The 21142-nt window shown below is 35.8% G+C and overlaps 1 protein-coding gene across 4 annotated transcripts in view; it reads left to right on the forward strand.

Moving 5' to 3' along the window:
- LOC131792916 (uncharacterized) overlaps positions 1-21142 on the forward strand; it is a 153706-nt gene that overhangs the window by 16493 nt on the left and 116071 nt on the right. For 2 of the 4 annotated variants that reach the window (XM_066170801.1, XM_066170799.1), the window contains exons 1-17: positions 3454-4902; positions 6868-7398; positions 7905-8021; positions 8654-9175; positions 9641-9757; positions 9972-10046; positions 10627-10710; positions 11800-11916; positions 12131-12205; positions 12778-12861; positions 13946-14035; positions 14667-14756; positions 15304-15393; positions 16104-16184; positions 19326-19415; positions 19965-20054; positions 20366-20446. In XM_066170801.1, the coding sequence (XP_066026898.1) occupies positions 3621-4902; positions 6868-7398; positions 7905-8021; positions 8654-9175; positions 9641-9757; positions 9972-10046; positions 10627-10710; positions 11800-11916; positions 12131-12205; positions 12778-12861; positions 13946-14035; positions 14667-14756; positions 15304-15393; positions 16104-16184; positions 19326-19415; positions 19965-20054; positions 20366-20446 (3616 nt within the window). In that variant the 5' untranslated portion in view covers positions 3454-3620. Of the gene's footprint in view, positions 1-3453; positions 4903-6867; positions 7399-7904; positions 8022-8653; positions 9176-9640; positions 9758-9971; positions 10047-10626; positions 10711-11799; positions 11917-12130; positions 12206-12777; positions 12862-13945; positions 14036-14666; positions 14757-15303; positions 15394-16103; positions 16185-19325; positions 19416-19964; positions 20055-20365; positions 20447-21142 lie in introns of those variants that run through there. The other 2 variants (XM_066170800.1, XM_066170798.1) reach the window with 2 other exon arrangements.

Genomic DNA, 21142 nt, shown 5'->3' on the forward strand with positions numbered 1-21142 from the left:
ATGTACATGAGAAAAAAATGCACAGGTCTAGAGACACTGCATCTGTTCCTTGACAGAGCCTACAATTTGCAGCAAATAGAGGCCAGGTATTCTCAGTCAGAAAAGGGAAAGGAAAATCGAACGCGTATGTCAAGTAAAAAGAACTGCGTCAAGCTTATTCAGCCCTCCCTCTAAATTTCTAGACCCCTACCCTAAAAAAAAACCAAAAATTTTTGAGCGTTCAAAGTTATTTATTCGTTGGTATATCTTTATTGTGCTTTATTTATATCTTTATTTTCATAACAGTCATTTAGATGACTAAGCTTGATCTTACTTCCATTACTCGTGATCAGCTGGGTTTGTACTCGGTAACGTAATTTTCAAAACGATTGAGTTCTTTGAAAAGTCTTTATAGTGATGACAACGTGTGATTAGCCATGTCGTTGGTCGGTTAAACTGAAACAACTTTCGCACCCTCTTCATGTTTTTCTGGTGCAGTTTTAATGAATGAATAAGACAGGTCACAATCATGTATCTTCAATTTCAAGTTTCTTGATGTATAATTGTCGAGAAGAGTGCCAGTATGCGGCGATAGATTAAGCATCGACCAGCGGGTGTCCTTTTTATCCATCGAGCATGCGCAAGTAAATGGCCGCTGGCTCGCATCTCAAGTTTTCTTCGTGCCTTCTTTTTGTCACTCATGTATGGGCAGGATAACTTCTTGAACTAGCATATGAATGCAATTTACCGAAAATATTTCCTGAGCAAAAGTATAACTTCAGCTCTTTTTTTGGCTATGATTTTATTCTTCGTTTTCAGTTTGTTTGATTTTTTAATTTATTTTTCCAGCTGAAATCCCCTCTGTTTGCATTGACAACATTATTGAAAAAGTGTAGAATTCCATTTATTTTTTCTATCTTTGGTTCATTTATCTATTTTCATGCATTCGTGTTAACATCACTCTCTTGTTTCCAATTTGCCGTGGTACTTTTTGTGGTTTGTCAGTTTGAGACAAAAACGAGAAAGATCCGCAAAGATGTTTTCTTCGCAATTATGTTTTCAAGTAAAATACTAATTTTCCTTTTATTTTAATCATACAGTACTCCAATCGAAATTTCGAGAATCAACGGATAAATACGAATTGAAAACATTTCTTTATGCTCATATCAGAGGATGTGCATGGCAAGTGGTGCTGCTGTTTATGGATGAGCTATCTACTCGTAAACTGCTATGGAACTGGCATCATGAAGTGTGGGACGAGGACGAGGACGAGGACAAGGAAATGTTTAGTATATCGTTGTACAGTTCAACGTCAGGCATATTGAAGGCGTGGTCAACACAGTACGACCCTGGTTTGGTAACACTGTGTAAAGCAATCAACAACAGGGACTGGAAAATAACCAGATTAATCCTCTCTAGCAGTCGGATATCTGATAAGGGTTTCAAGACCTTAAGTACAGCGCTAACTCGATTGAACTTTACAGCTTGACAATGTTTGACAATGGTTTACAAAGTCAAGGATTAGAACACCTGTGTGAAGCGCCGATCAGTAGTGACTGCAATTTAACCAGCTTAAACGTCAGTGACAAAAGGGCAGGAGATGAAGGAATAATACTCTTGTGTAACGCGCTCATCGGTGTCAACTGCAAATTAACTAATTCGACCGTCACGGGGACTTTCTTTGGAAAAACAAGATTAAACACTCGTGTGATGCACTGATCAGCCCTAACAACAAGTCAGTAACCAACTTAAACGTCAGTTGCAATAGGCTAGGGGAAGAAGGAATAATGCTCTTGTTTACCATTCTGACCAGCAGTAACTGCAAACTAACTAGTTTAAATGTCAGTTATAGTAGATTAGGAGATAGAGTATTAAAGGACTCACCTGAAGCTTTAACCAACAAGAACTGTACATTAACGATCTTAGATATCTTGACAATGAGTTAGAAGATGAAGGAATAAGGTACTTGTGTAAAGCCTTAACTGATACCAACTGCAAACTACGGAGCTTAAACCTGTGAGGAAATCGGAATATAACAGACGTGAGCAAACAGCGTTTGTTTGAAGCGATAATTGGTACTGACTGAAAAGTCAGATAAAGCTTGATACTTTGCTCTTAAGTCAGAGGCATAAAGCTCGGATAGATTGATAACTGTTGAGCAAGTCTGAGACTCAAAGCTCCATCAAGGACAAGAGACTATGTCTACCAGCGACTCTGTCCCGGTTGCTGCTGATACTGATAACATCAAGCAAATTGTAGATCACCAAGTGATTTGCTGTAGATCTGTCGGATTAAAAATTGATGCCTTAAAATTAGGACTTCTTTGAAACCTACGGGGTCTAACTAGTTTAACTAGTCTAGTCTCAAAGTCTTCCATTAAACTGACATATTGATCAATGGAGAAAACCGAAACACCAAGTCTGTTAAATACTTGAGCACGTCACTGTCGTCAATTCATCAAATCTCGAGGTTGAGAGACTAATTGATTTAGCGGCAAAAAGCTTTGGCGCACTGCAAAAACGACTCTGGTCTCGTTGAGACATCAGAATAACTTCTAAGATCAAATTGGATATTTTACTGTTGTTCTCCCATTTCTGCTTCATTTAACACAAACAATCAAACAATGGCATGGTACCGGAAGCATCTCAGAAAGCCAACCAGGATAAAACTTTGATACCAGCAGAATCTCATACCACATCATAAAGCAAATAGTTGCGTTACATTAAAGTGAAATAGAGGGGACAGAAACTCTGCTGGAAAAATTTGCCAAAGCGTTACACGGAGAATACAGGTATGAAAGACCGCACTTGAGGAGTAATGTCATCATGTGCAGAAGTAAATTGTGCTTCATCAGTGCAAGTAATCAATCTCACGGAAGGAGAGGAAAAGAATTCTTCAAAGAAGGGTCTGAAAACAAGAAATAAACATAGAAGAGCTCTTGTCTGAGTAGCACTACAAGGTCAGTATTCAAAGATCTGATCAGAACACATCTATTTCGAATTTCGAATAGGAACTCCTTCTTTGGAGAGGGATGGAAACACCTGAGAGCGTCGAAGATACTCTGAAAGGCCCAGTTCTTGCTTGGTGTCCGTTCCACGGCATCGTGCCCAGACGGCCTTGGCAGTAAAATGGGCGTTGTTCAGAAACCCCTGTGCCGAAGGCTAGATATCTTTACAATCGTGTTGAAGTCCTTGTCTTCAACATCATCTTTTCGTATTTCACCATGTTCGTTTTCCATGAAACTTGTGCGTTCTTGATTTCCCTGCTTAAATTTAGTTTAGCGGCCTACCACAATTTGGTTATTGTTTTCTTCTATAAAGGTTCACATGGATGATTTTCACATATTTTACAGTTGCATGAATCCCCTCATGAACAGAAAGTGACATGAGCGGCCGTATACATGACATTATCTCGTGCCGCTGAACAGCTAACCCTGATCTATAGATGCAACTTCCGTGTTAAGATCCTCTGGAGTCTCTTGAGGTACCCTTAGCATTCAGTAACTTAAGCCATTTGCGTCAGACACCCAAGGTATTCGAGATGGAGTCAAACGTGAATGTTCTTTACGAATTTCCATTATACGTGACATTTAGTGAAGTGAAACTTATCGACTGCTGGAAGCAATTAGACCGATATTAACAATGGCGTGTTCGAGTTCATCCACTGCTACAACTAGCGAAGAGGAGAAGAGAGAACAGAGGCTTATTGATGCCATGTTTCTCTGTGACGAGTGGAAATCTTCGAAAGGTGGATTATCAACTTTCAATCGCGAGTTAGCTATTAATTTGGCAGAGACAACGACTGGTAGCTTGAACATCCACTGCTATGTCTCGAGGAGCGATGATCAGGACAGAGAAGATGCTGAACAACATGGAGTGAATTTAATCACCGCTCAGACTGTTCCTGGATCTCGAGATCCCTTAGATTGGTTGAAAGTTCCACCTCCAGAGCTTCCGAATCCGCATATTGTGATCGGTCATGGCAGAAAACTTGGAACTCCAGCATGTCACATTGTACGAGGTACAAGATGTAAATGGATTCAGTTCGTCCACGTCTTCTGCGAAGACCTTGGAAAGTTCAAAGAAACTACTGCCACGGCTGTTACAGATACGATCGAGGAGAACGAGGAGAAGCACAAGATGGAAATTGAGTTGTGTAAAGCAGCGGATGCAGTTGTCGCTGTCGGCTCACGTCTACAACAGAAGTACAGCAGAAGTCTACCAAATGTGGAAGTAGAGATCATCACTCCCGGAATCGTGGAAAAGTTTTGCAACGAATCAATAGAATCAAGAGAACATACAGGTGTAATATCGAGGATGTTGAATGCCTTTAAGTCTTACATGTTCATGAAGACATTCAACGTCTTCATGTTCGGCCGAGCAACCTTTGAAGACCTTACGTTAAAGGGTTATGATATAGTAGCAAATGCCATAGGTTCCCTTGGAGGGAAATTTGAGCTCACATTTGTTGGCTCTTCTCCTGGTGAGCACCGAAACGTAGAGCGATGGTTTCTCCAGAGCACATGCATCAAACGCAAGCAGATAACCATTCGTGGTTATTGCACTGAACAGGATGAACTGAAAGAAATGTTTCACCAATCAGATCTAGTTGCTCTTCCTTCACGTACTGAAGGATTTGGGTTAGTTGGCCTCGAGGCCATTTCTTGTGGAGTTCCTATTCTTGTCTCTGGTGAATCTGGCATAGCAGAGGCTTTGCAAAATGTAATAGGTGGAAACACTGTCATTGTTGGATCAGATGAAGATGAATGGGCACGGAGGATAAGTGAAGTTTCCAGCCAAAGTCCAGAAGAGAGACAAGCCAATGCCAGACAGCTTAGAGAGAACTACAGGAATGTTTACTCTTGGAAAGCAGAATGTGAGAGGTTTAACAGGCTGATTGAAAATGTTGTGAAAACTGCAAATGGTGAGTCCACTTCTTTTAATTTTCATTTTGTTCAGTACGTTTGCTGAAATGTTATGCTACATGTAGGAAGCTAAACCATATGTGTAGACTGAGCTACATAAGGTAAACTGAGTACTGGTACGTGTAGATAAACACAAGAACGAGTAAAGTGCACCTTTAGTCCTGAGTTGTTGCATTTATCTAGAGTTGTGGTTGGACTACAAGTGTTCAAGTGCACTGTCTTTTGCACCAATCAGATTGCCTTGTAAGGGTATGTATCTTGCACCAATCATATTACAGCATTAGGATATCTTACACCATTTACAGCATTTGGGTATTGTTTTCTTGCAAATTATGTCATCAAATCAGGGGACTGTGCACAAAGGATGGTCTTAACCAGAAATTTTGGGCTCATTTGTTAAGTGTACCGGTTTGTGGCCTTTGCCTTAAGGTTGAGATTTATCAGGATATGGAAGGATCACATTTGACTTTTTCTATCATTTTAAAGTTAAAATATGTTTTTTCCTTTCTTTTACTTATGATGCACATGCCAAACAACTCACATTCCATCAAGTACCATGGAAATAATGTTCAAAGTACAATAAGAACATACCCAATCATTGCACTACATGAATATTGTGTAATTTTTCATGTGCTTGAATTGTACTCCACCAATCAAATTCCACTTTGCACCTTTAGACTTTGCTCCATCATGTGTCATTTCCTTGTAAATAACCTGCATTTTATCACATATTCTAAATGCATTTTCCAACCCCCAGAAAAAGAAATTCACAAAGAACTAAATGGGACTGATGGTGAACTTTCCATGCAACTGCTACCATGGACTTAACCCAATCACATGTCAATTCATTGTAAACAACCTGCATTTTATAATGTATTTCGCACGTACAGGGCAAAGTCCAGATGGGCAACAATCAATGAAGGAGCCCTCTTTGAATTATTTTCCTTTTCTCTTGTTTAATGTATCCTAACTTATTCAAGATTACAATATATCTTTGGTGAGGGTCTGTTGGAAATACAATAGAATTTCAGTTTGCTTTTTGCTATAAAATTAGGTGGAATTCTATTTTTTGGACAACTAACTGTTGATGAATAATTTTCATTTTCTCTCTGTTAGAGGAACAGCAGATAGTGTGGTCTCTTTTGCAACTGTTATTTGGTGTCTTCATGCAACATGCTCTCTTTCAAACGGGGAATAGAGGGTGTTGTGTGATGGGACCAAACTATGGCTGTGAAGGAGACAACAGTAAATGTGGCGCGGATGCATTTTATTTTTGCTGAGAAGTATTTGGACAATAGAGACGATAGATCACAAAATACCCTTGTGAATTCAGATAAATTAGGTTTTTATTTTCTTTCTCTTATGGTGAAGTAATGCAATATTTTTGTTTGTTTAAAAATTATGCTCTTTTCCTGTTACAAAAATGAAAACATTAGTTACACAAAATGTCCCATCTTAACCCACCCAGCCAGAAAAATGACTCTTGCATGCTAGGCATGCCTATGTATCACCGTGGCTAGGTCTGTTTAGATATTTCCATGTTTGAAACTAATCTTTTAGATCCATCAGAATTTTGATTCTACTATTGAATGAGATAAAGATGCAAAAGAAACAGAAATTGAGGCAATATATATATATACTGTATGTGGTAATCATTTTCATTTCATCAATATGTTGTTGGTATCTATTCATTGATAACAAGCTCTATGTTTGATTGGTGTTGCCTCATTGTAATGTTCTCACATTTCAGTGGTTAATTAGGTAGGAGGTGGAAAAAACCTTGTTATTATATTATATTATATTATAGGATTATATTATATTATAGGATTGTATTATACTATAGGATTGTATCATATTATAGGATTATGTTATATTATAGGATTGTATTATATTATATCATAGGATTATATTATATTATATTATACTTTATATTAGGATTAAATTTAACTGTTACAATTTAACAGGTGGTGAAATGAATATTAAGGTTGATGTGAATTACTTGAAACCTGAAGAACAGAATATGCAGACTGGCATGTTGGCAACAGAGTCTGTCAGATGCCAAGAGGTTATACTGCCCAGGGTATCTGCTACATCAGCTGCATCTGGAAGTGCATCTTGTCCACAAACAGAAGATCTCCACACTCGTAAAGAGGAAATGTTTCTATCAATTGTTCATGGTTATTTCAATGCCATAAAGCCAAAGTCTATTGAAGAGTTCAATAGGTTTCTGGAATATGCAGAAAAAATGAGGCTCATCATTCGTGGTTTTTCTGAAGGAAGTTTGGTGATAACAGTGAAGTGTGAATCTCTAATGATCTTGGAGGACTTGTGGACAGATTACTCATCTGGTCGTCTTGATGAAGTGGTTCAGAATTGTTTTGTAACTGAGAAGATCTTGAAGGAACTGAACCTGGCTGAGCTGAGGCTGAAGACAACAATAGACATAGAAGAGTACAATGCATGCAAAATGTTCTTTGAGAAAGATGCTCTTAGAGGTTGGTAGAAAGGATGTAACAAGGCCTGGTCCTACTATGAATTATTTGTCAAGGGCTTTTAATGAAATTCATCAGTCTTTCAACATGACGTATGGTAAGGTACATGTCATGAAGAGATGGGTCCAGTTTTTATATCAAGAGTTAGGGAACTTGTCTCTTGAACAAATTCATGCTGACTACTGTATGTAAACCATGCCAATGCAAGAAGTAATTTGTTTGCAAGATGTTTCATTTGATGTTTTATTCTTCTCAAACATCTCTTCCCAGTAGCCTGTTATCTTTCCTACTAAGACATCTGGCTTGATATTTCCTCTCTATAGGGTTGTTTTTATCTTTCCTTAATTTATTTGATTGCATCCATTAATCAAAGGTTAATTGGCAAGACTTTTGTTGGAGGGACCATGAAAGAAAATTTTTTCTAGTTTTTGCATGTTGGGTGTTTTTAAAGATAGTTTGAGGTGTCTTTATCTTTTAAAATGTGTGTCTTCTTGTAAATCTGATTTTAGATGCTTTATCCTCTGAATTCCACTCCACAAGTTCAACCAGTGAAAGTCCACTAACAAAAGAACAATGGGAAAAAAGTGAACAGAAGACAAAGATTATGGAGACGGCAAAATTGGAAGGTGAAAAAGAAATTAAAAACTTGTATTAATTTATTATGGAAAGTTTTTGTGAACAGTAATAACAATTATGTGATAAATCTTTGAAGGATAATTTCAGTGCAATAATGTGGCATCAATAATTTAATATAATTGTACACAGTTCCACTTATGGGAACTAAACATTTGTAGAGAAGCTGTGATGTTAATCTCTCCATTTTTTACTTTGACACTGTATGTGGAAATACAGAAACCTATTGTAAAAGACTGAAGCCAGGTACATGTAGATAACATGCTATCATTGCATGCATGCTAGATTGCATGATTTATTTCTGTAAATGTTTTGATATGGATAAACTAGCAGTAATAGTTCCCTTTCAGTCACCATTAACTTTTTCCCACTTTCTTTCATCTTGCAAATACGTGCATGAAATTTGTCATGTTGCAAAAATTTTGTGTACTGGGTACTGTTTAATTGGAGGATTGGTGTGAAATTTCAGGTTTTAGGAGAAGGAACACTGGTGTAGAAGCCCTCTAATACTGAGGACCTGCAAGCAGACTAATATCCAATATGTTTGAAGTTTAATGTGATATTAATGGTTTCAAGTGCAGCTGAAGCACAATTTTAACTTGGACACTTTGCTCCAAATCAACAGATCAGAAATTGAACATCAAAGTTGATGTGGAACATGTGAAACGTGCAGATCAAGATGCTTACAATACAGCTTCAGTTTTAGAGCCAGCAGGATATCAGAAGGCATCCACAGCTTCAGGCACAAAGAGAAAAGGACATTCTGATGCAGATTTAGAAGATCCCCAACCAATCAAAAAGAAAGTCTTGTGCTTAATTGCCATGAATTACCTTGATACTACACCAGCACAGAGCAGGGATGAACGCAATGAGTTTAAGGAATACTTACAAGAAATGAAGGTCTTCATTACAGGTGTTTCTATGGAAAGGTTGGTGATAACAGTAAAGTGTGATTCTCTCTCAAGCTTGGAGGAATTATGGGACGATTACTCTTGTGGCCTTTTGGATAAGATGGTACGAGATTGTTTTGTAACTGAAAAGATCTTGAAGGAACTTAACCTGGCAGAACTGAAGCTGAAAACAACGATGGACACAGAAGAGTACAATGCATACAAACTGTACTTTCTTGAGAAGGATGCACTCAGAGGTCAGTTGAAAGAAAGAAAAAAACCTGGTCTTTCAGAAAAATGTTTTGAAATGAATAAAAACACAATGCATCACTCATTCAACATGGTGCACCATAGGGGTAACAGAGGTGTAGAGGGGGTCCAGGCTTTGACCAAGATATTCAACCAATTGTTTCATGACTAAGCTCATGCTTACTATGTATACAATGACAATCTGTAGCTAGAAGTGATTTGTTTTCAAGAAATTTCCTAGTATATTTTCCTTTCTGTCTGCTTGTATTTATCTTTGGCTCCAAATATAAACAAAATAAAACAAGCTAAAATAAAAATTGGCAAGATTTTAGTTGGAGAAGCTATAAAAGAAAATGTTACCTGTATTTGTGTGTGGGGTTTTTATAAAAATGATTTGAGGTGTGTTGTATGGTTTTGAATGTCAGTATTTAGTGATTGCCCCATTATTTGTTTTCTTTTAAATCTGATTTTAGGTGCCTCATCTTCTGAATTCCACTCCATAATTTCAACCAGTGAAAGTCCACAAAAACAAAAAGAGCTGAAAAAATGGAAACAGAAGACAAAGATTGTTGAGACAGAGAAACTGAAAGGTGAAAACAAAATTAAAAGATGTATTAAGTTATTATGGAAAGTTTTTGTGAACAGTAATAACAATTTATTATTTGACAAAGCTTTGAAGAATTATCTCAATGCAGTAATGTGGTGTTAGTATTAATTTAAGAGTACAACTTATGGGGAACAACTTACAGCGTATCTGCAGAGAGGCTGTGAATGCTAATCTCTCCCTGTACTTTTTGTTCTTAGGTACTTTACCCCTCACTGTAATACCCACCACTGGTCATGGAAAAGAACTTATAGGAAAAGCACAGGGAAGGAAAGGTGAACAGGAAGCTCAGTTTGAATTAATATCTGTAGTAAATATGTTCAGTATGTTCAGTTATTATGTCAAGCATAAAGAAGTGTGCTTTTGGGATTAAACATTTAAGGTTGTAAGGGTCTGTAGGGTAAAACTAAACTGACAATTATTTGAAATACTCTCAGTTCTTCATAAAAAAGATTAATTTGAAAGAAATTAAAACCCAATTTAGTTTAACCTAAATTTTGTATTTAAGATAAATTTCATGCACTTATAGGGATGGTCACATGACTTGTTGGTTTGCTGTGTTATCATCTCTCAAATGAAACTAACACCTTGAATACTAATATTGCTGTAAATAATGTAAAATAGATAAATGTAAATTACTCCAAATATGATTGTGCCTCATTCTCTACTTATATTAAAGGGAATTTGAGTTGGTTTGTGGAATTAAAACAATAATTGTACTGTATGTATGTATTTCAAATGGATGTTTTGAACAGCTTTTTTTAAATCTATCCTTAGAGCTACAGGTTGGTATGCCTGTTTCAAACTATTTATCAGAAGAAATGCTAATCTCTCTCTGTATAACTTTGTTTTTAGGCATGTTGCCTCTCCTTGGATCTTCCACCTCTGATCCTGAAGAAGAGCTAGAAGAGCTACGTATGAAACTTCAAATTATGAAAGGTGAATGAAAAAGTGCTGTTAAATTGACTTTGATGGTAAAACTAAACCAAGAATGCTTTTAAATAAATTTAGTTCTCATTCGCAATATTTTTTTGAAAAGGAAATTACACCCAATGTAGTTTTCCGTCACTCTGTGTTTTGCTATAAGAGAAAATTAAGATAGTAGAGGCTAGGTTGGTGAAACAGCATATAATGATAAACTAAGTTTTTTCAGTGTTGATCTTAAATTATGCCTTAAAAACTGACTGTGGTGTAGTGTAGATATATTTTGTACATCAAATACAGTCAGTTAATGGCATGTTGGTTTGACCTGTTATCATGTCACTATTAAAGGTAACACCATGAATTCCTCTTTGTACTTTTCCCCTCAAGGTTGACTTCCATTACTGTGGACGCCCTCGGGGGGAGATTTAGTGTCTGTAATAGCAAAAAGTTTGTAATAATGGGGTACAAGAGAAATAAACATTTGTTTTGTTTCTTAACATATGACATAAAGTTTCCACAAACCAGAAAAAGATCTGGCTGTAAGCAGAAAATTTCATATGTTCACACCCAATTGAAGAATGGTTTCTTTATTTCCCTTTTTCATAATGTTGGTTCATAGTATGCTAGTCATGATTTTGGACAAAGTAAATAAGTGTCTGTTATAGCAAGAGAAAAAACAAGTGAAAAGTCATACTGGGGGTTAGGAAAGAGTCTGCATTATTGCAATAGCAAGAGTCTGTTATAGAGGGAATTTATCAGTCATTTCTGTATGTGTTTTTCCAGGAGCTGACTCTTGTCTGCAGTGGCAAGGTGTCTGTAATAGTGAGGTGACTGCAGGGCTAGAGTCAACTGAAGATTAATCCAAATTTGGCATTATCATTTCCTTTCTGTCTGGTTGTATTTATCTTTGGCTCCAAATATAAATAAAATAAACAAGCTAAAATAAAAATTGGCAAGATTTTAGTTGGAGGAGCTATAAAAGAAAATGTTACCTGTATTTGTGTGTGGGGTTTTTATAAAATGATTTGAGGTGTGTTGTATGGTTTTGAATGTCAGTATTTAGTGGTTGCCTCATTATTTGCTTTCTTTTAAATCTGATTTTAGGTGCCTCATCTTCTGAATTCCACTCCATAAGTTCAACCAGTGAAAGTCCACAAAAACAAGAAGAGCTGAAAAAATGGAAACAGAAGACAAAGATTGTTGAGACAGAGAAACTGAAAGGTGAAAACAAAATTAAAAGATGTATTAAGTTATTATGGAAAGTTTTTGTGAACAGTAATAACAATTTATTATTTGACAAAGCTTTGAAGAATTATCTCAATGCAGTAATGTGGCATTAGTAATATTCTAAGAGTACAACTTATGGGGAAGAACTTACAGTGCATCTGAAGAGAGGCTGTGAATGCTAATCTCTCCCTGTACTTTTTGTTCTTAGGTACTTCACCCCTCACTGTAAAACCCACCATTGGTCATGGAAAAGAACTTATCACAAAAGCACAGGGAAGGAAAGGTGAACAGGAAGCTTAGTTTGAATTAATATCTGTAGTGAATATGTCCAGTGTGTTCAGTTATTATGTCAAGTGTAAAGAAGTGTGCTTTTGGGATTAAACATTTAAGGTTGTAAGGGTCTTTAGGGTAAAACTAAACTGACAATTATTTGAAATACTCTCAGTTCTTCATTAGAAAGATTACTTTGAAAGAAATTAAAACCCAATTTAGATTTCCCTAAATTTTGCATCTAGGATAAATTTCATGCACTTTATAGAGATGGTCACATGACTTGTTGGTTTGCCATGTTATCATCTTTCAAATGAAAGTAACACCTTGAATACTAATATTGCTGTAAATAATGTAAAATACATAAATGTAAATTATTCCAAATATGATTGTGCCTCATTCTCTACTTATGTTAAAGGGGATTTGAGTTGGCTTGTGGAATTAAAACAATATACTGTATGTGTGTATTTCAAATGGATGTTTTCAACAGCTTTTTTAAATCTATCCTTAGCTACAAGTTGGTATACCTGTTTTTAACTATTTATCCATAGAAATGCTAATTTCTCAGGATAACTTTGTTTTTAGGCATGCTGCCTCTTCATGGATCTTACACCTCTGATCCTGAAGAAGAACTAGAAGAGCTACGTATGAAACTTCAAATTATGAAAGGTGAATGAAAAAATAGTGTTAAATTGACTTTGATGGTAAAACTAAACCAAGAATGGTTTTAGATACATGTAGTTCTCATTCAAAATAATTTTTTTGAAAGGAAATTACACCCAATGTAGTTTTTTGTCACTCTGTGTTTTGCCAGAAGAGAATATTAAAATGGTAGAAGCTAGGTTAGTGAAACAGTGTTTTATGATAAACTTAGTTTTTTCAGTGTTGATCTTAAATTATGCCTTTAAAAACTGACTGTGATGTGGTTTAGATAGATTTTGTACATCAAATACAATCAGTTAATGGCATGTTGGTTTAACCTGTTATCATTTTGCCATTAAAAGTAACACCATGAATTGTTCTTTGTACTTTTCCCCTTAAGGTTGACTACCATTGCTGTGGACACCCTTGGGGGGAGATTTAGTGTCTGTAATAGCAAAAATTTTGTAATAACGGGGTACAAGAGAAATAAACATTTGTTTTGTTTCTTAACATATGACATAAAGTTTCCACAAACCAGAAAAAGATCTGGCTGTGAGCAGAAAATTTCATATGTTCACACCCAATTGAAGAATGGTTTCTTTATTTCCCTTCTTCATAATGTCGGTCATGCCAGATAGTCATGATTTTGGACAGAGTAAATAAGTGTCTATTATAGCAAGAGAAAAAACAAGTGAAAAGTCATACTGGGCGACAGAAAAGAGTCTGCATTATTGCAATAGCAAGAGTCTGTTATAGAGGGAATTTATTTCAGTCATTTCTGTATGTGTTTCTCCAGGGGCTGGCTCTTGTCTGTAGTGGCAAGGTGTCTGTAATAGTGAGGTGACCACAGGGCTAGAGTCAACTGTAGATTAATCCAAATTTGGCATTGTCTCATTCTCTACTTTAGCTGAAGATGTTATCGAGTTGGCATGCAGTAAAAATACATAATAGTTGTTTTCAACAATGATCATTGGAGTTATAATTGAGAACTAAGACTATTTTACTTTAACATGACTATAATTTGCTGTTTGCACAGGTATACCTGTTGTTATCTTTTCTGTGTAAAGTAAGACACTGAATTTTGAAAAGATTTGTATACATTTGCTCCCAGGTTCTTCATCTCCCCCTCTTCTCTCCACCACTGATCTTGAAGAAAAGCTGGGGAGCATATGTGTGAACCTTAAGATGCTTAGAGTGGAAGGTGAATAGAAAAATTCATTTCTTATCATTTTTAGGGAGAAACTGATCCAAGAATGCTGTCCATAAAGTTTGCTTAGGTTTAAAATGAGCTAACATATTAAATAGGTAAAAACCAAATATTTTTGATATTTGACAACACTAGGTTGTTTTGTTGGACACTTTTGATATTTTGACAACACTAGGTCATCGTCAGGGTGATGATGACCTAGTGTTGAAAATGTTTGGTTTTTATTACTTTTTTAATATTTTAGCCATGTAAATAGCTCAATGCCTTTAAATATTTTCACCTTTTTTTCTAGTAAATACCTCTGAGAGAAATTATTCCTTATCTGAGATATTAACCTTTTCCTGTCTTTGTTTTCATCCAAGAATACTGCTAAATGCTCTCAGCTTTTATTCAGTAACTTAGTTTAGTTAAGGAACATATTTTCAATTCAGTTTTACCACTAAATCCATGATTTCAGTCAAAGGTAGTATTGAATTGGCTTTGGCATGTGATAATGAAACAATACTTAAAGATAGCTAATTTCATTGTTCTCTCCCTTGACCTCAATAGATGTTATTATGCCTTTACTTTTATATCAGGTGAGGCAATTAGTGCTAAATATATTTCTGTGTACCTTTGCTCTCAGGTAGTTTTCCTGTCCTTCTATTTTCAACCATTGATCTTGAGAAAAAACTAGCTCAACTAAGCATGGAGCTTGTGAGGCTCGAAGCTGAAGGTGAATATAAAATGTTTATTGATTCATTATCAGAGAGAAATAAATCCAAGAATGCTATTAAAGGCTTTAACCCTTGTATCGAATTATCACTTCTCAAGGAAACCTGTTATCTGATTTTATTACTATTGAACAGATGAATGCTTCCACTTCTTATTCTAATTATATACATTTTCAAGGGAAACTTTTCCTTAGTAAAGATAACCCTGCTTCCTTTATAGCTAATTTATAGCTAATAGGTTGCTGTCCTATACTTTCAGGTATTATGTAAAGTGTTAGCTTTTATATGAATTTTTTCTTAATTTAGTTTTTGTTAATTCTGTGCTGTATTAAGTTGGCTCTGGCTTATTATGATAAGATAATTTTTCTAAATGGTTGATTTCAACAATGACCAGAGGAAATTAATAAGGAAACTGACACTATAATTGTGCTATCACATGACTGTAACACAATGTACAGCGTTAGTCTAATGCCTGTTTTTAACCATTTTTGTAAGGTAAGGCACTGAATGCTAAAAACATTGTATCCTTCTATTAACCTTTCCTTTCAGGCATTTTGCTTCCCCCTGAACTCTTTATTGCTGATCTTGAAGATGACCTAGAAAAACTACGTGAAAAACTTAACAGACTCAGAATGACAGGTGAGTGAAACATTTGTATTGGCCCCGTTGAACTGTGAAGATACTATTTTTATCTTTTATTTGTGAGGATAGTGGTGTCGCCATGGTTACTAACATGACTAGCCAATTACAAGAGAGCTTCCCGCTCAGGCCGGTTCTTTTGCTGTTATAAAATTTTTCCCTTCTTCATTAGAATTTGACTTTTTGGAACAGAAAATATAAGTATTATTGTCTTTATTTGTCCTTTATAACTTTATATCCCAGTGTCATAACATTTCTGTGACAGGCATTTTGCGATAGGTGACCACTTTAATTGCACTACTTTGCTGTTTCGAAAATGAATAAAAAAAAGTTGTCTTTTATGTAGGAATTTCATCAGTATCTTTAGAATAAACAGAACATTACATGGCCGCTTGGGGATACGAATTTTATCTTCTCGTGCTGAAAGTATTTCTCACGAGTGAGCGGAGCTCACTCGTGAGAATACTTTCAGCACGAGAGGATGAAATTCGTATCCCCAAGCGGCCATTTAATATCCTCTATATCTTCTCTTAAATATCTTAGCCCTGCATGCAACTTACAAAACATCTGCGCCAGTCATTACATGTTAAAACATGGAATGGTGTGTATCTACTCCATATTTAAGATAAATCCCTCCTCTTAGATAATGCTTTCAACCAAGAATGCGGTTAAATTCTCTAAACCTTTTTGCGGTTTACTTCTTCTCTCAGGTAGCTCACATCCCCTTGTTTCCACCATTGAAGTAAAACTCGGCGAACTACTCAAGCAACTTCGGAAATGGAGGAAGGAAGGTGAATAAATAATGCACATTTAAAGAGAAGATAATCGAAGTTGAATGGTATTAAAATACTTCCAGTTCCTTTTAGAATTACATTACCGCTCGCGTATACGTTAACCAAAAAGGGAAAAATAAAACGCATGCAATTGCAAATAAGAAAAATGTGCGCGTCAAAAAATCGCACGTGCGCGCATAAGCTTGATACGTCTGCCTCAGTAGTATGTACGTGGTGGTCCTTTTGTTTTGTTTTTTCTATTGTTGGCGGTTTACCGTTTTAAAGAATAGACTACGATGTAATAGCACTAAGATACAATACGGCTACCAACGACAAGCAAACTTGTTCGTTTCAATCACCGTTCTAACCGACCTTCCCGATATGCCGTTACAAACTACTGCGACTTCGTAATCGGAATATATAAATAATTTATCATTTTCCAACTGAATTATTTTATCAAAATAGCTATTTGTCACTCGGTTAAAAAAAAAAAACATCCGTCACAACGGCTTGGCAATTCAAAATAAATTTACTCTCAGTGTATCGTAATTAGAAGCAGTTGAAGAATCGGCTAAGGCGTCCGTTTGTAACCAGCTGTCGCATTCTTAATGCAAACCCACGCGCGAATGTTTATTTCATAGCTTTATCATCGGTGAACATGCTGTTCTCGAAAACCGGTTCGTTCATCGCGCCATTTATTCAAAAACTAATAAGTTCCACTAATTTATTTTAATGGTGTTGTTTAATGGTGTTGTTGAAAAAAATTAATCATTAACTAACACAAAAATAATTGATTAGATGAGAAAAATATTACAGTGAATTTTATGGGAAATATTAAAGGAAAAAGAATTGTAGGAAAAAGAACTGTAGGGCTGATTTAGACAACCAAAAAAAAAGTATTTTAAGCTCTCTGAATTACTAATAAAAAATATATATATTTAATATAATTAATACATCAATATAATAAATAGATCCTTAAAACATTGTCAAAAGTTATATATTTCGGCAAAACGATACGATTTCGTTACTTCAGTCGACGGCCCAAAGGTTAAACTATGAATGAAGCGCTGACAACTAGACTTTCCTTATTAAAGAATACAAGGAAATTTAGATCTTGTCATGAGCTGTCATAAAAACTTACAATAAAATCACGTGTCGTGCACCGTCAATAAATGATTCGAAAAACGGAAACATCGGAGCATTTATTTTTTTTTCCTTTTATTCGGGGTTTTTATTGAATGAGGGCGACAGTTCTTTTTCCTTTAATATTTCCCATTAAATTGACTGCAATATTTTTCTTATTATTGTTTTTTTGGTTAATGATTAACTTTTTCCCGCTTTTTCACTCGTGGTCATTTTCCGCTTTTATGGTTGCCCGAGATTAGGAAGCAATATTAGTGAGTATTCGCTTCGTTACTTGCTTAATTATACCCGTGTTTCGATGCCTTTTGTAAGTGACATTTTCCTTCCCAGCTAATTCATCAACAACTCAAATCAAGCAAATCTTCTGCTACTACTCGTTATTCCATAAATTCGCGAAGCGATGCGACATGCGTCAGTGTAGCATTATAGCTTTTTTCATTATGTAAACTTTCCGTTGTCGACTCGTCTCATTTTCAAACCTAGAAGTTCTTTGTTTTACACACCAGTGTAATGCAAAGGATACTTAAAGCTCTGAATAATAAAGGCACATGAGTTGCACATTTTTTGCCACCGTGTGCGTAAAACAGTCGTATATGTGCGCCTGACTACCGTGCGTCTGAGCATATGTAATTCGTCTTCGCAGTTAACACATACGCGAGGGTTACTGTATCATTCATAACTCTGAGAGACTACAAATCGGACTTCGTAGACAAACCGACCTGCCGACTAATCAACCCCACCAAATCCGAGATTGGCAGAATCAGCAAAGCAATCCTCGACAGAAAAATCACGAGAGCAACACGGCATCTGTGATCGAGTGGTTTAAAGCCATTAAAAACAAAAAAAATTACAGTTTTATTTCCTTTGACATCGAAGAATTCTATCCCTCCATTAGCCAAGACCTCCTGAACAGAGTACTCGACTTTGCTTCAGCCTACGACGTCACCAACAACGAAGAAACATCATGTAACACATGCAAAACAGTCGATCCTTATGCACAAAAAAGCAACCTTGGTAAAAGAAGGTCGATACAACATTTGAAGTCCCAATGGGCAGCCACGACGGTGCTGAAACATGCGAGCTTGTAGGAAGCCTTTCCTCCTTTCCCAACTTCGAAACATCAACATAAGACTTTACCGAAACGACGGACTGGCCTTTTCAAACGCCACACCGAGGGAAACAGATAACAGAAAATTTGCCGAGGTTTTTTCGACGAGGCGTCGTAAGAAGTTGTTTCGTGATGGTATAGGAATATTCAACCATCGCAGAACGATTTCTCACAACGCCTCGTCGAAAAAATCGAGTAGTTTCTACGCACAATGCACTGGAAAGCTTACTTCTTCTTCAAATTTGATACGACCACTCGCTCTTAAGACACATACGACTTCAAGTCTACCAAGAACCCCTCTCGGATCGACTAGTTAAAGGGATTTGTAGATGACATGCTAAAGATGATATTTACAAAACATTTTAAACATTTAGACTGAACAGTTTTTCAGTTATTCTCAACAGATTTTTTTCGGTTTTAGAGCATTTTTGTTCAAATAAAGGTAGTCTACTTTTACTTTTGAAAAAGTAAAAAATCAAACATTTTCAACACTAGGTAAACATCACCATGAAGATTAAATATTCTAGCTATGTAAATAGCTCAATGGCATTAAATTTTTTGATATTTTTTCCAGTAAATACTTTTAAAAGAAATTATTCCCTACCTAAGATATTAACCTTTTTCTGTCTTTACTTTCATCCATAAATACTGTTAAATGTTCTCAGCTATTATTCAGCAACTAAGTTTTGGTTAGGAACATATTTTCAATTCAGGTTTGCCTCACAATCCATAATTTCAGTCAAAGGTAGTATTAAATTAACTGTGGCATGTGATAATGAAGAAACACTTAAAGATAGCTTATTTCATTGTTCTTTCCCAAGACCTCTATACATGTTATTATGCTTTAAATTTTCATATCAGGTGAGGCACAAAGTGCTAAATATATTTCTGTGTACCTTTGCTCTCAGGTAGATTTCCTGTCCTTAAATTTTCAACCATTTGTCTTGAGGAAACACTAGCTGCACTATGCAGGCTGCTTCAGAGGCTCAGAATGGAAGGTGAATATAAAATGTTTATCGATTCATTATCAGAAAGAAATAAATCCAAGAATGCTTTTAAACACCCCTGTATCAAATTATCACTTTTCAAGGGAAATTATTCCTTATTTAAAAGAATCTGTTGTTTGATTTTATTTCTATTGATGAGTGCTTCCACTTCTTCTTCAAATCATACATTTTCAAGGGAAACTATTCCTAAGTAAAGATGACATCTCCTCCTTTACAGTTATTAAGTGAGATTGCTGTCTTATACTTTTGGCTATTGTGTAAAGTGTTAGCTTTTATACGGAATTTTTCTTAATTTAGTCTTTGCTAATTCTGTGCTGTATTAAGTTGGCTCTGGCTTATTATGATAAGAGAATTTTTCTAAATGGTTGATTTCAACAATGACCATAGGAGATTAATCAGAAAACTGACACTATAACTGTGCTATCACATGACCCCAGCACAATGTACAGTGCTAGTTAAGTGCCTGTTTTTAATCATTTATGTGAAGTAAGGCACTGAATGCTAACTACAGTGTATCCTTCTGTTTTCCTTTCCTTTCAGGTACTTTGCCTTCCCCTGAACTCTTAACTGCTGCTCTTGAAGAAAAACTAAAAGAACTACTCAAAGAACTTGAAAGACAAAGATATAAAGGTGAGTGAAACGTGTGTATTGGCTCCATCGAACAGGGCAAAAGAAATATGGAAAGTGATGCAAGAAAATGATTGCACTAGTATTTTAGGCTTGTTTTTCTAAGTAACAAGCTGAAAGGTTTTAGTTTGTCATAAAGGACTCCTAATTATATTATCTTCCCTCAAATATCTAAGTTCTGCATGCAACTTGCGAAATATCTCCGCCACTCATTACATGTTAAAACATGGAATGATCTAACCCCTCCTCTTATATAATGCTATCAACCAAGAATGCTGTTAAATGCTTTATACCATTTTGCTACCTTCTCTCAGGTAGTTTACCTCCCACTTTTTCCACCATTGAAGTAGAAGTAGACGAACTACTCAAGAAATTTCAGAAAAAGAGGATGGAAGGTGAATAAATAATGCACATTTAGAGAAAACAATTGTAGTAGAATGCTATTAAAATATTTCCAGTTCCTTGTAGAATTACATTACCGCTCGTGTATACATTAACCAAAAAACGCGAATAAAACGCGCCAAAAATCGCATGCAAATGCGAATTTAAAAAAATGTGCGCGTCAAAAAATTGCACATGCGCGCATAAGCTTGATACGTCTGCCTCGTTAGTATATATGAGGTAATCCTTTTGTTTTTCTATTGTTGGCGGTTTACCGTTTTAAAGAATAGGCTAAATAGAAAAACGAGTAGAAAAAAATAGAAAATAGAAATAATAGAATAGGAAAACAAAATGATTACCTCATATATTCTCAAGAGGCAGACGTATCAAGCTTATGCGCGCACGTGCGATTTTTTGACGTGCACATTTTTTTAAATTCGCAATTGCATGCTTTTTTTGGTTACAATGTAACAGGACTAAAATACTACACTGCTACCAACGACAAGAAAACTTGTTCGTTTCAATCACCGTTCTAACCGACCTTCCCGATATGCTGTTACAAACTATTGCGACTTCGTAATAGGAATATATGAATGATTTATCATTTTCCAACGGAATTCTTTAATAAAAATTTGTCACTTCGTATTAAAAAAAAACATCCGTCACAACGGCCTTGAGAATTCGTTCTCGGTAACCAGTTGTCGCATTCT

The sequence above is a fragment of the Pocillopora verrucosa genome, chromosome 8, assembly GCF_036669915.1.
Source record: "Pocillopora verrucosa isolate sample1 chromosome 8, ASM3666991v2, whole genome shotgun sequence".
Taxonomy (NCBI): Eukaryota; Metazoa; Cnidaria; class Anthozoa; order Scleractinia; family Pocilloporidae; genus Pocillopora; species Pocillopora verrucosa.